We start from the raw sequence: 15,873 nt of genomic DNA, 5'->3' as shown, positions 1-15,873 counted from the left end.
ACACACAGACACACACACACACACACACATACAGACACACAGAGTAGCCTAGTGGTTAGAGGGTTGGACTAGTAACCAAAAGGTTGCAAGTTCGAATGTAGCATTTAAAAGATAGACTAAGTGTTGTTATTCTGCCAGATGTTGGGTCAGGCCTTGTCTCTCACCGCGTGCTGAATCTCATCTGACTCCAGTATAGGACTATGCAGCTTGTTTTCAACCCCACCTTCTCCATATCCTTTTTACTTTACAGTGTGTATGTACGTGTGTTTGTGCACGCACACACGCAAGTTCAAGCCGAGGCCCGTTGCTATGGAAACCTCTATATAAGTAGTGGAGCAAGGTGTTCTTGCGTAATGAGCAACACATAGATGGTGCTGTTCAGTAGATAATGCCCAGCGTATCACACAGCATCTCTAAGGGTTCCTGTAAAACATCCTCAGTGTGCAGTCCTTTGATTTAAACACGGAATACACATGTCCTGTGCTTTGGCTCTTCTAATCTAATAGAGGAATTTGGTTGACATGGTGATTGCTACTCAGATGGTGTCACAGACATATTGAATTGTCATATTGAAGATCTGTTGGTTTTTATCCTGGTTAGACTTGCAATGTTCTGACAACTTTCCCCAAATTCCCAGGTTTTCTAGAAATCTGGGTTCGAAGCCTGGGAATGTTGCTACCCTGGTACATACAGTATGTCTGATGATGCAACGAGCCATGTTATGGACTATGGCTGATCATATAGCCAGTTTATGTCATATGGCCAGTGTTGTGTGTGTGTGTGTGTGTGTGTGTGTGTGTGTGTGTGTGTGTGTGTGTCGGGGACCTGGCACAGTCACTTAGCTTGATGGTTCCTGTGAAGACACTACAGACGACAATAAATGACATCCTGCTGGGTGAGTTAGGGTCCCAGCTAGCCCACCTGACACTGCATGCTAAACACACACACACACACACATTCTCCTGGGTGAGTTAGGGTCCCAGCTAGCCCACCTGACACTGCATGCTAAACACACACACACACACATTCTCCTGGGTGAGTTAGGGTCCCAGCTAGCCCACCTGACACTGCATGCTAAACACACACACACACATTCTCCTGGGTGAGTTAGGGTCCCAGCTAGCCCACCTGACACTGCATGCTAAACACACACACACACACACACACACACACACACACACACACACACACACACACACACACACACACACACACACACACACATTCTCCTGGGTGAGTTAGGGTCCCAGCTAGCCCACCTGACACTGCATGCTAAACACACACACACACACACACATTCATTCTCCTGGGTGAGTTAGGGTCCCAGCTAGCCCACCTGACACTGCATGCTAAACACACACACACACACACACACACACACACACACACACACACACACACACACATTCTCCTGGGTGAGTTAGGGTCCCAGCTAGCCCACCTGACACTGCATGCTAAACACACACACACACACACACACACACACACACACACACACATTCTCCTGGGTGAGTTAGGGTCCCAGCTAGCCCACCTGACACTGCATGCTAAACACACACACACACATTCTCCTGGGTGAGTTAGGGTCCCAGCTAGCCCACCTGACACTGCATGCTAAACACACACACACACACACTCTCCTGGGTGAGTTAGGGTCCCAGCTAGCCCACCAGACACTGCATGCTAAACACACACACACATTCTCCTGGGTGAGTTAGGGTCCCAGCTAGCCCACCTGACACTGCATGCTAAACACACACACACACACACACACACACACACACACACACACACACACACACACACACACACACACACACACACACACATTCTCCTGGGTGAGTTAGGGTCCCAGCTAGCCCACCTGACACTGCATGCTAAACACACACACACACACACACATTCATTCTCCTGGGTGAGTTAGGGTCCCAGCTAGCCCACCTGACACTGCATGCTAAACACACACACACACACACACACACACACACACACACACACACACACACACACACACACACACACACACACACATTCTCCTGGGTGAGTTAGGGTCCCAGCTAGCCCACCTGACACTGCATGCTAAACACACACACACACACACACACACATTCTCCTGGGTGAGTTAGGGTCCCAGCTAGCCCACCTGACACTGCATGCTAAACACACACACACACACACACACACACACACACACACACACACACACACATTCTCCTGGGTGAGTTAGGGTCCCAGCTAGCCCACCTGACACTGCATGCTAAACACACACACACACACACACACACACATTCTCCTGGGTGAGTTAGGGTCCCAGCTAGCCCACCTGACACTGCATGCTACACACACACACACACACACACAGTCTCCTGTGTGAGTTAGGGTCCCAGCTAGCCCACCTGACACTGCATGCTAAACACACACACACACACACACACACATTCATTCTCCTGGGAGAGTTAGGGTCCCAGCTAGCCCACCTGACACTGCATGCTAAACACACACACACACACACATTCTCCTGGGTGAGTTAGGGTCCCAGCTAGCCCACCTGACACTGCATGCTAAACACACACACACACACACACACATTCTCCTGGGTGAGTTAGGGTCCCAGCTAGCCCACCTGACACTGCATGCTAAACACACACACACATTCTCCTGGGTGAGTTAGGGTCCCAGCTAGCCCACCTGACACTGCATGCTAAACACACACACACACACACACACACACACACACACACACACACACACACACACACATCTCCTGGGTGAGTTAGGGTCCCAGCTAGCCCACCTGACACTGCATGCTAAACACACACACACACACACACACACATTCATTCTCCTGGGTGAGTTAGGGTCCCAGCTAGCCCACCTGACACTGCATGCTAAACACACACACACACACACACACACAGCACACACACACACACATTCTCCTGGGTGAGTTAGGGTCCCAGCTAGCCCACCTGACACTGCATGCTAAACACACACACACACACATTCTCCTGGGTGAGTTAGGGTCCCAGCTAGCCCACCTGACACTGCATGCTAAACACACACACACACACACACACACACACACACACACACACACACACACACACACACACACACACACACACACACATTCTCCTGGGTGAGTTAGGGTCCCAGCTAGCCCACCTGACACTGCATGCTAAACACACACACACACACACACACACACACACACACACACACACACACACACACACACACACACACACACACACATGCTATTCTCCTGGGTGAGTTAGGGTCCCAGCTAGCCCACCTGACACTGCATGCTAAACACACACACACACACACACATTCTCCTGGGTGAGTTAGGGTCCCAGCTAGCCCACCTGACACTGCATGCTAAACACACACACACACACACACATTCATTCTCCTGGGTGAGTTAGGGTCCCAGCTAGCCCACCTGACACTGCATGCTAAACACACACACACACACACACATTCTCCTGGGTGAGTTAGGGTCCCAGCTAGCCCACCTGACACTGCATGCTAAACACACACACACACACACACATTCTCCTGGGTGAGTTAGGGTCCCAGCTAGCCCACCTGACACTGCATGCTAAACACACACACACACACACACACACACATTCTCCTGGGTGAGTTAGGGTCCCAGCTAGCCCACCTGACACTGCATGCTAAACACACACACACACATTCATTCTCCTGGGTGAGTTAGGGTCCCAGCTAGCCCACCTGACACTGCATGCTAAACACACACACACACATTCTCCTGGGTGAGTTAGGGTCCCAGCTAGCCCACCTGACACTGCATGCTAAACACACACACACACACACACACATTCTCCTGGGTGAGTTAGGGTCCCAGCTAGCCCACCTGACACTGCATGCTAAACACACACACACACACATTCTCCTGGGTGAGTTAGGGTCCCAGCTAGCCCACCTGACACTGCATGCTAAACACACACACACACACACACACACATTCTCCTGGGTGAGTTAGGGTCCCAGCTAGCCCACCTGACACTGCATGCTAAACACACACACACACACATTCTCCTGGGTGAGTTAGGGTCCCAGCTAGCCCACCTGACACTGCATGCTAAACACACACACACACACACACACACACACACACACACACACACACACATTCTCCTGGGTGAGTTAGGGTCCCAGCTAGCCCACCTGACACTGCATGCTAAACACACACACACACACACATTCTCCTGGGTGAGTTAGGGTCCCAGCTAGCCCACCTGACACTGCATGCTAAACACACACACACACACACACATTCATTCTCCTGGGTGAGTTAGGGTCCCATCTAGCCCAACTGACACTGCATGCTAAACACACACACACACACACATTCTCCTGGGTGAGTTAGGGTCCCAGCTAGCCCACCTGACACTGCATGCTAAACACACACACACACACACACATTCTCCTGGGTGAGTTAGGGTCCCAGCTAGCCCACCTGACACTGCATGCTAAACACACACACACACACACACACATTCTCCTGGGTGAGTTAGGGTCCCAGCTAGCCCACCTGACACTGCATGCTAAACACACACACACACATTCATTCTCCTGGGTGAGTTAGGGTCCCAGCTAGCCCACCTGACACTGCATGCTAAACACACACACACACATTCTCCTGGGTGAGTTAGGGTCCCAGCTAGCCCACCTGACACTGCATGCTAAACACACACACACACACACACACACATTCTCCTGGGTGAGTTAGGGTCCCAGCTAGCCCACCTGACACTGCATGCTAAACACACACACACACACATTCTCCTGGGTGAGTTAGGGTCCCAGCTAGCCCACCTGACACTGCATGCTAAACACACACACACACACACACACACACACACACACACACACACACATTCTCTTTCACTCAACACACACATATGTATTAACACACAGACTAATTCACACTTAAACACACACACCCTGAATGAGCGCTTGACCGCAGTGCGTGATCCCTCCTCGCTCCGGAGCCCCTCTTTCTGTCGTCCGTCACCTGGGTGTCCGTGTCTTCCATCCTTCTGGGAAATGAGGAGATCTATTAGAATGGCCTGCTGTGTGAGATAACGAGGGGAATGGGGCTCTCTCTCTCCTTCTCTGCTCTGGAAAACCAGAGATTCATCACATCGAATGAGGGATGAGAACAGGTGAAAGGTCAGAACCTGGTGGGGGGGCTGTGTGTGTGTGTGTGTGTGTGTGTGTGTGTGTGTGTGTGTGTGTGTGTGTGTGTGTGTGTGTGTGTGTGTGTGTGTGTGTGTGTGTGTGTGTGTGTGTGTGTGTGTGTGTGTGTGTGTGTGTGTGTGTGTGTGTGTGTGTGTGTGTGGAAGAGAGATCCCACTGTATCTCCTCACCACATAAGATGGACCCCTCATGCTCACTGAGGTATGTCTCATTGTGATTTGTTCCTGTCCCTGACCAGTCATAACATACATCCTGTCTGTCTGTCTGTCTCTAACCATTCATAACATACATCCTGTCTGTCTGTCTGTCTGTCTGTCCCTAACCATTCATAACATACATCCTGCCTGTCCCTAACCATTCATAACATACATCCGGCCTGTCTGCCTGTCCCTAACCATTCATAACATACATCCTCCCTGTCTCTGTCCCTAACCATTCATAACATACATCCTCCCTGTCTCTGTCCCTAGCCATTCATAACATACATCCTCCCTGTCTCTGTCCCTAGCCATTCATAACATACATCCTCCCTGTCTCTGTCCCTAACCATTCATAACATACATCCTCCCTGTCTGTCTGTCTGTCCCTAACCATTCATAACATACATCCTCCCTGTCTGTCTGTCTGTCTGTCCCTAACCATTCATAACATACATCCTGTCTGTCTGCCTGTCTGTCTGTCTGTCTGTCCCTAACCATTCTTAACATACATCCTGCCTGTCTGCCTGTCTCTAACCATTCATAACATACATCCTGCCTGTCCCTAACCATTCATAACATACATCCGGCCTGTCTGCCTGTCCCTAACCATTCATAACATACATCCTCCCTGTCTGTCTGTCTGTCTGTCCCTAACCATTCATAACATACATCCTCCCTGTCTGTCTGTCTGTCTGTCTGTCTGTCCCTAACCATTCTTAACATACATCCTGCCTGTCTGCCTGTCTCTAACCATTCATAACATACATCCTGCCTGTCCCTAACCATTCATAACATACATCCGGCCTGTCTGCCTGTCCCTAACCATTCATAACATACATCCTCCCTGTCTGTCTGTCTGTCTGTCCCTAACCATTCATAACATACATCCTCCCTGTCTCTGTCCCAAACCATTCATAACATACATCCTGTCTGTCTGTCTGTCTGTCTGTCCCTAACCATTCATAACATACATCCTCCCTGTCTCTGTCCCTAACCATTCATAACATACATCCTCCCTGTCTGCCTGTCCCAAACCATTCATAACATACATCCTGCCTGTCTGTCTGCCTGTCTGTCTGTCCCTAACCATTCATAACATACATCCTCCCTGTCTCTGTCCCTAGCCATTCATAACATACATCCTCCCTGTCTCTGTCCCTAACCATTCATAACATACATCCTCCCTGTCTCTGTCCCAAACCATTCATAACATACATCCTGCCTGTCTGCCTGTCCCAAACCATTCATAACATACATCCTGCCTGTCTGTCTGCCTGTCTGTCTGTCCCTAACCATTCATAACATACATCCTCCCTGTCTCTGTCCCTAACCATTCATAACATACATCCTCCCTGTGTGTCTCTGTCCCTAACCATTCATAACATACATCCTGCCTGTGTGTCTCTGTCCCTAACCATTCATAACATACATCCTCCCTGTCTCTGTCCCTAACCATTCATAACATACATCCTCCATGTCTCTGTCCCTAACCATTCATAACATACATCCTGCCTGTGTGTCTCTGTCCCTAACCATTCATAACATACATCCTCCCTGTCCCTAACCATTCATAACATACATCCTCCCTGTCTGCCTGTCCCAAACCATTCATAACATACATCCTGCCTGTCTGTCTGCCTGTCTGTCTGTCCCTAACCATTCATAACATACATCCTCCCTGTCTCTGTCCCTAACCATTCATAACATACATCCTCCCTGTGTGTCTCTGTCCCTAACCATTCATAACATACATCCTGCCTGTGTGTCTCTGTCCCTAACCATTCATAACATACATCCTCCCTGTCTCTGTCCCTAACCATTCATAACATACATCCTCCCTGTGTGTCTCTGTCCCTAACCATTCATAACATACATCCTCCCTGTGTGTCTCTGTCCCTAACCATTCATAACATACATCCTGCCTATGTGTCTCTGTCCCTAACCATTCATAACATACATCCTCCCTGTCCCTAACCATTCATAACATACATCCTCCCTGTCTCTGTCCCTAACCATTCATAACATGCATCCTCCCTGTCTCTGTCCCTAACCATTCATAACATACATCCTCCCTGTGTGTCTCTGTCCCTAACCATTCATAACATACATCCTCCCTGTCTCTGTCCCCAACCATTCATAACATACATCCTCCCTGTCTCTGTCCCTAACCATTCATAACATTGTATGTCCTTAACCATTCATAACATACATCCTGCCTGTCTCTGTTCCTAGCCATTCATAACATACATCCTCCCTGTCTGTCTCTGTCCCTAGCCATTCATAACATACATCCTCCCTGTCTCTGTCCCTAGCCATTCATAACATACATCCTGTCTGTCTCTGTCCCTAACCATTCATAACATACATCCTCCCTGTCTGTCTCTGTCCCTAGCCATTCATAACATACATCCTCCCTGTCTCTGTCCCTAGCCATTCATAACATACATCCTGTCTGTCTCTGTCCCTAGCCATTCATAACATACATCCTGCCTGTCTCTGTCCCTAGCCATTCATAACATACATCCTGTCTGTCTCTGTCCCTAGCCATTCATAACATACATCCTGTCTGTCTCTGTCCCTAGCCATTCATAACATACATCCTCCCTGTCTCTGTCCCTAACCATTCATAACATACATCCTCCCTGTCTCTGTCCCTAACCATTCATAACATACATCCTCCCTGTCTCTGTCCCTAACCATTCATAACATACATCCTGCCTGTCTCTGTTCCTAGCCATTCATAACATACATCCTCCCTGTGTGTCTCTGTCCCTAGCCATTCATAACATACATCCTCCCTGTCTCTGTCCCTAACCATTCATAACATACATCCTCCCTGTCTCTGTCCCTAACCATTCATAACATACATCCTCCCTGTCTCTGTCCCTAACCATTCATAACATACATCCTCCCTGTCTCTGTCCCTAGCCATTCATAACATACATCCTGTCTTTCTCTGTCCCTACATTTACATTACATTTACATTTAAGTCATTTAGCAGACGCTCTTATCCAGAGCGACTTACAAATTGGTGAATTCACCTTCTGACATCAGTGGAACAGCCACTTTACAATAGTGCATCTAAATCATTTAAGGGGGGTGAGAAGGATTACTTTATCCTATCCTAGGTATTCCTTGAAGAGGTGGGGTTTCAGGTGTCTCCGGAAGGTGGTGATTGACTCCGCTGTCCTGGCGTCGTGAGGGAGTTTGTTCCACCATTGGGGGGCCAGAGCAGCGAACAGTTTTGACTGGGCTGAGCGGGAACTGTACTTCCTCAGTGGTAGGGAGCGAGCAGGCCAGAGGTGGATGAACGCAGTGCCCTTGTTTGGGTGTAGGGCCTGATCAGAGCCTGGAGGTACTGCGGTGCCGTTCCCCTCACAGCTACGTAGGCAAGCACCATGGTCTTGTAGCGGATGCGACTTCAACTGGAAGCCAGTGGAGAGAGCGGAGGAGCGGGGTGACGTGAGAGAACTTGGGAAGGTTGAACACCAGACGGGCTGCGGCGTTCTGGATGAGTTGTAGGGTTTAATGGCACAGGCAGGGAGCCCAGCCAACAGCGAGTTGCAGTAATCCAGACGGGAGATGACAAGTGCCTGGATTAGGACCTGCGCCGCTTCCTGTGTGAGGCAGGGTCGTACTCTGCGGATGTTGTAGAGCATGAACCTACAGGAACGGGCCACCGCCTTGATGTTAGTTGAGAACGACAGGGTGTTGTCCAAGATCACGCCAAGGTTCTTAGCGCTCTGGGAGGAGGACACAATGGAGTTGTCAACCGTGATGGCGAGATCATGGAACGGGCAATCCTTCCCCGGGAGGAAGAGCAGCTCCGTCTTGCCGAGTTCAGCTTGAGGTGGTGATCCGTCATCCACACTGATATGTCTGCCAGACATGCAGAGATGCGATCGCCACCTGGTCATCAGAAGGGGAAAGGAGAAGAGTAATTGTGTGTCGTCTGCATAGCAATGATAGGAGAGACCATGTGAGGTTATGACAGAGCCAAGTGACTTGGTGTATAGCGAGAATAGGAGAGGGCCTAGAACAGAGCCCTGGGGACACCAGTGGTGAGGCGCGTGGCGAGGAGACAGATTCTCGCCACGCCACCTGGTAGGAGCGACCTGTCAGGTAGGACGCAATCCAAGCGTGGGCCGCGCCGGAGATGCCCAACTCGGAGAGGGTGGAGAGGAGGATCTGATGGTTCACAGTATCGAAGGCAGCCGATAGGTCTAGAAGGATGAGAGCAGAGGAGAGAGAGTTAGCTTTAGCAGTGCGGAGCGCCTCCGTGATACAGAGAAGAGCAGTCTCAGTTGAATGACTAGTCTTGAAACCTGACTGATTTGGATCAAGAAGGTCATTCTGAGAGAGATAGCGGGAGAGCTGGCCAAGGACGGCACGTTCAAGAGTTTTGGAGAGAAAAGAAAGAAGGGATACTGGTCTGTAGTTGTTGACATCGGAGGGATCGAGTGTAGGTTTTTTCAGAAGGGTGCAACTCTCGCTCTCTTGAAGACGGAAGGGACGTAGCCAGCGGTCAGGGATGAGTTGATGAGCGAGGTGAGGTAAGGGAGAAGGTCTCCGGAAATGGTCTGGAGAAGAGGGAGGGGATAGGGTCAAGCGGGCAGGTTGTTGGGCGGCCGGCCGTCACAAGAAGCGAGATTTCATCTGGAGAGAGAGGGGGAGAAAGAGGTCAGAGCACAGGGTAGGGCAGTGTGAGCAGAACCAGCGGTGTCGTTTGACTTAGCAAACGAGGAGCGGATGTCGTCGACCTTCTTTTCAAAATGGTTGACGAAGTCATCTGCAGAGAGGGAGGAGGGGGGGAGGAGGAGGATTCAGGAGGGAGGAGAAGGTGGCAAAGAGCTTCCTAGGGTTAGAGGCAGATGCTTGGAATTTAGAGTGGTAGAAAGTGGCTTTAGCAGCAGAGACAGAGGAGGAAAATGTAGAGAGGAGGGAGTGAAAGGATGCCAGGTCCGCAGGGAGGCGAAGTTTTCCTCCATTTCCGCTCGGCTGCCGGAGCACTGTTCTGTGAGCTCGCAGTGAGTCGTCGAGCCACGGAGCGGGAGGGAGGACCGAGCCGGCCTGGAGGATAGGGGACATAGAGAGTCAAAGGATGCAGAAAGGGAAGAGAGGAGGGTTGAGGAGGCAGAATCAGGAGATAGGTTGGAGAAGGTATGAGCAGAGGGAAGAGATGATAGGATGGAAGAGGAGAGAGTAGCGGGGGAGAGAGAGCGAAGGTTGGGACGGCGCGATACCATCCGAGTAGGGGCAGTGTGGGAAGTGTTGGATGAGAGCGAGAGGGAAAAGGATACAAGGTAGTGGTCGGAGACTTGGAGGGGAGTTGCAATGAGGTTAGTGGAAGAACAGCATCTAGTAAAGATGAGGTCGGCGTATTGCCTGCCTTGTGAGTAGGGGGGAAGGTGAGAGGGTGAGGTCAAAAGAGGAGAGGAGTGGAAAGAAGGAGGCAGAGAGGAATGAGTCAAAGGTAGACGTGGGGAGGTTAAAGTGGCCCAGGACTGTGAGAGGTGAGCCGTCCTCAGGAAAGGAGCTCATCAAGGCATCAAGCTCATTGATGAACTCTCCGAGGAACCTGGAGGGCGATAAATGATAAGGATGTTAAGCTTGAAAGGGCTGGTAACTGTGACAGCATGGAATTCAAAGGAGGCGATAGACAGATGGGTAAGGGGAGAAAGAGAGAATGACCACTTGGGAGAGATGAGGATCCCGGTGCCACCACCCCGCTGACCAGAAGCTCTCGGGGTGTGCGAGAACACGTGGGTGGACGAAGAGAGCAGTAGGAGTAGCAGTGTTATCTGTGGTGATCCATGTTTCCGTCAGTGCCAAGAAGTCGAGGGACTGGAGGGAGGCATAGGCTGAGATGAACTCTGCCTTGTTGGCCGCAGATCGGCAGTTCCAGAGGCTACCGGAGACCTGGAACTCCACGTGGGTCGTGCGCGCTGGGACCACCAGATTAGGGTGGCCGCGGCCACGCGGTGTGGAGCGTTTGTATGGTCTGTGCAGAGAGGAGAGAACAGGGATAGATAGACACATAGTTGACAGGCTACAGAAGAGGCTACGCTAATGCAAAGGAGATTGGAATGACAAGTGGACTACACGTCTCGAATGTTCAGAAAGTTAAGCTTACGTAGCAAGAATCTTATTGACTAAAATGATTGAAATGATACAGTACTGCTGGAGTAGGCTAGCTGGCAGTGGCTGCGTTGTTGATTTTGTAGGCTAGCTGGCAGTGGCTGCGTTGTTGACACTACACTAATCAAGTCGTTCCGTCGAGTGTAATAGTTTCTACAGTGCTGCTATTCGGGGGCTAGCTGGCTAGCTAGCAGTGTTGATTACGTAACGTTACGTTAAAAGAGCGACAATAGCTGGCTAGCTAACCTAGAAAATCGCTCTAGACTACACAATTGTCTTAGATACAAAGACGGCTATGTAGCTAGCTAGCTACGATCAAACAAATCAAACCGTTGTACTGTAATGAAGTGAAATGAAAATGTGATACTACCTGTGGAGCGAAGCGAAATGTTGACCGGGTTGTTGAAGTTCAATTCCTAGCCATTCCTAGCCATTCATAACATACATCCTCCATGTCTCTGTCCCTAACCATTCATAACATACATCCTCCCTGTCTCTGTCCCTAACCATTCATAACATACATCCTGTCTGTCTCTGTCCCTAGCCATTCATAACATACATCCTGCCTGTCTCTGTCCCTAACCATTCATAACATACATCCTCCCTGTCTCTGTCCCTAGCCATTCATAACATACATCCTCCCTGTCTCTGTCCCTAGCCATTCATAACATACATCCTCCCTGTCTCTGTCCCTAGCCATTCATAACATACATCCTCCCTGTCTCTGTCCCTAGCCATTCATAACATACATCCTCCCTGTCTCTGTCCCAAACCATTCATAACATACATCCTCCCTGTCTCTGTCCCTAACCATTCATAACATACATCATGCCTGTCTCTGTCCCTAACCATTCATAACATGCATCCTCCCTGTCTCTGTTCCTAGCCATTCATAACATACATCCTGTCTGTCTCTGTCCCTAACCATTCATAACATACATCCTCCCTGTCTCTGTCCCTAACCATTCATAACATACATCCTCCCTGTCTCTGTCCCTAACCATTCATAACATACATCCTCCCTGTCTCTGTCCCTAGCCATTCATAACATACATCCTCCCTGTCTCTGTCCCTAACCATTCATAACATACATCCTCCCTGTCTATGTCCCAAACCATTCATAACATACATCCTGTCTGTCTCTGTCCCTAACCATTCATAACATACATCCTGTCTGTCTCTGTCCCTAGCCATTCATAACATACATCCTCCCTGTCTCTGTCCCTAGCCATTCATAACATACATCCTCCCTGTCTCTGTCCCTAACCATTCATAACATACATCCTCCCTGTCTCTGTCCCTAGCCATTCATAACATACATCCTCCCTGTCTCTGTCCCTAACCATTCATAACATACATCCTCCCTGTCTCTGTCCCTAACCATTCATAACATACATCCTCCCTGTCTCTGTCCCTAACCATTCATAACATACATCCTCCCTGTCTCTGTCCCTAACCATTCATAACATACATCCTCCCTGTCTCTGTCCCTAACCATTCATAACATACATCCTCCCTGTCTCTGTCCCTAGCCATTCATAACATACATCCTGTCTGTCTGTCCCTAACCATTCATAACATACATCATGCCTGTCTCTGTCCCTAACCATTCATAGCATTGTATGTCCTTAACCATTCATAACATGCTGTCTACCAGTCTAGTGATGGACTACCAACCAAACACCCTCCATCCATTTCTCTCCTTCATTTTCCCCCACCCAAATGTTTTCATGTAACATTCGTCTAAAGTTTAAAAAGGTAGGCAAAGACCCCGTGTCTCTCCCAAATTCACTCAGTCATTCACTTACTCTTCATTCCACACAGTACCTCCTCTGGTGTATGTGTACCGTTCAGATCCGGAGTTTAGCCCAACCTTCCTCAGTAAATAAAGTCAGAAGTGTCCCCACATCCCTGAAAACAAAAGACCACCAGATGTGTGTGAGTCCTAGTGGAACCAGAGACTTTGACAGATGCTGCTAATTGTAGTCAGAGCCAGCTGCCTCTGTATGACTGGGGAGGCACTCTGCCAGTACCGAGACTCTTCTTTTCAACCGCTCAGCCCAAACTACCTGGACGAGACTCCTTTTGCCTGCCGATTGAACTAGATTTAGGAATGTTTATTAAGCTAATGAATTCTAATTGTTGCTGAGGCAGGTTGGTTAACGTCACATGTACAAAGCCTTATCTGGCCTGAGGAGCCTCTAAACTGACAGCTAATGCCTGGCTCGGTGGGCTGACGGCTTGACCTCACTATCTGTTGGGTCACTTGTCCTCTGTAGGCCCTAGTGTTGTATATTTCAGGTCAGAATACAGTATGTTTAGAGAGAATGTTTACATTGTTAAATACTTCTCCTCTGATATGTAGCACCGTACTACAACGAAGTGCTCCACTCCTGTTCCAACAGATATGTGCACTTATCAACCACAATTAAAAGAACACTTATTGCATGTTCCCTCTACATTGAAAGATTGGTCCTTGTGTGGACTGGTGGAGGCTGTAGAGCTGAAGTACTCTACTCACGAGCAGGTTCGAATCAAATATAAATTCATTATTTAGCTTTAGCATTGAGCTGAGGTCAGAATGGTTTTGACTGCTGTGCATTAGCTTGTCTGTTAGTAGTCAGTTAATGAATGAGAGTCAATGAGATTAGAGAGGAGCTTTTAGACTTGGAGGCTGACAGGAGTGGTACTGCCCTGGAGAGACCTCCTGATGGTCCACCATCAGTGGTCCAGGATCAGTTGTCTTTGCCTCTGTTCTAACTCTAAACCTGTACAATACAACTGACCTGGGATGAATTGATAAGAACAGTTTGAATTGCTGTTCAAATATCAACCGTTCTCCCTTCCTTAATGTAATCACTCAAACACTGAGGTAAAACCTTGGGAAGGAAGAAGGGACGCATTTGAAAGGAATTCAAACTGGGCCTTAGTACCTGCTGCATCTTAGGGCCCTGTTCTATAATAGGGCCCTGTTCTATAATAGGGCCCTGTTCTATAATACTCTTCAACTGTATCATTCCTTTCCTCTCTTCCTTGAAGTCATTTCAGAAGGAAGGAAGGAGGCATTTTGAGTTATCTAACAGGGCCAATGTTTGGGCTGTGTATCGCAGCTTCTTCACCTGTTGTCCCACCAGCCGTCCTCACCACAGCCTCTATCTCTGCTGCCCTCTGCAGGCTGCTGCTGGAACTGCTGGAGCTGCTGTTTGACAAGTTCAACGCGGTAGCTGCGGCCCACAGTGTGGTGCTGGCCCACCTGCAGCAGATCGTGGTGTCCCCCGGAGCCCAGGAGGGCATCAAGCTCTATGAGCTAGCCGACGTCTCTGCTAAGATCCAGACCGTGCTCCAGGTCAGTTCAAGTTTAAAATATCAACTTTTGAGTCCATCACAGTCCCGAATCCCTGTACCACACACAAATAAAAAATATCGACAAAGATCCATCTGCCGTTCTGTGTATCCATAAAGATTCACGGATGATATTGCCGCAGATGATTTGCACACATGTGGTTAAACCTTTAGACTGTGAAAGCATAGATTAGGCTTCCATGAGCAGGAATGATCACACATGATGTTAACTCGGAAAGACAAGACTCACTGTTCAGACATCAACTACAATGACAAAAACAGATATAGCTTTACCTTCAGTGACAAATCTTTACTAATGCAGATTGACTATTTACTGTACACGTTCATTGTAGAAATCTATCTGGTTCTTCATATGCGGCCCGGGAGGTGTGACTGTGAAAGCATGTCGTATCCATAGCAGGAGGGATGTAGGCTAATTCCTTGAGAGAATGCTGTTACCTCTGTGTGTGTTGTGCATCCAGCTAGGAATCCTGGCAGTGTTTCACCCAACACTCGTTTGTGCAGCCAGTCAACGTTGTCTTTCTTTTCAAAGAAGAGATTATTCTTGTGGAACGAGTGCTGAGAGTACACACACGTGTATAGAAAAAACACATTGAAAAACACACATTCAAACAAGCACACACAAAAACTCTCTCCCCTCGTCTAGTCAGTGAGTGCTGGGGGTGCCTGCCTTACATGGGCGTTCCTCTGGGATCTGTCATAGGTCACTTCCAAACAGCTGCTCATCATCTCAGCCAATCAGACGGGAGCAGAGAGCAAACACAGTGCAGCCGACACGCACCAATTAAAGGACTGCAATTAAACCAGGCAATCAGGGGAATTGCCTGTTCCTGTGTGTGTCACAACTAACATCAACACCACTGTAAAATGTGTCTTTTTTCCCATTCCTAATCTGACACGATGATGAAATCCATAGCGCTTGATTTCTTCCGCCGCGTTG

At 49.0% G+C, this 15,873-nt stretch overlaps 1 protein-coding gene across 1 annotated transcript in view; it reads left to right on the top strand.

Moving 5' to 3' along the window:
* LOC135534366 (exocyst complex component 4-like) overlaps positions 1-14,916 on the top strand; it is a gene marked incomplete at both ends in the record, with an annotated part of 29,516 nt that extends 14,600 nt beyond the window's left edge. The window contains one exon of the mRNA XM_064961393.1: positions 14,745-14,916. Within this exon, the coding sequence (XP_064817465.1) occupies positions 14,745-14,916 (172 nt within the window). The remainder of the gene's footprint in view (positions 1-14,744) is intronic.
* Positions 14,917-15,873: the final 957 nt, after the last annotated feature.

This window comes from Oncorhynchus masou, unplaced genomic scaffold (assembly GCF_036934945.1).
Source record: "Oncorhynchus masou masou isolate Uvic2021 unplaced genomic scaffold, UVic_Omas_1.1 unplaced_scaffold_3302, whole genome shotgun sequence".
NCBI lineage: Eukaryota > Metazoa > Chordata > Actinopteri > Salmoniformes > Salmonidae > Oncorhynchus > Oncorhynchus masou.
This window is presented reverse-complemented; position numbering and strand designations above follow the sequence as displayed.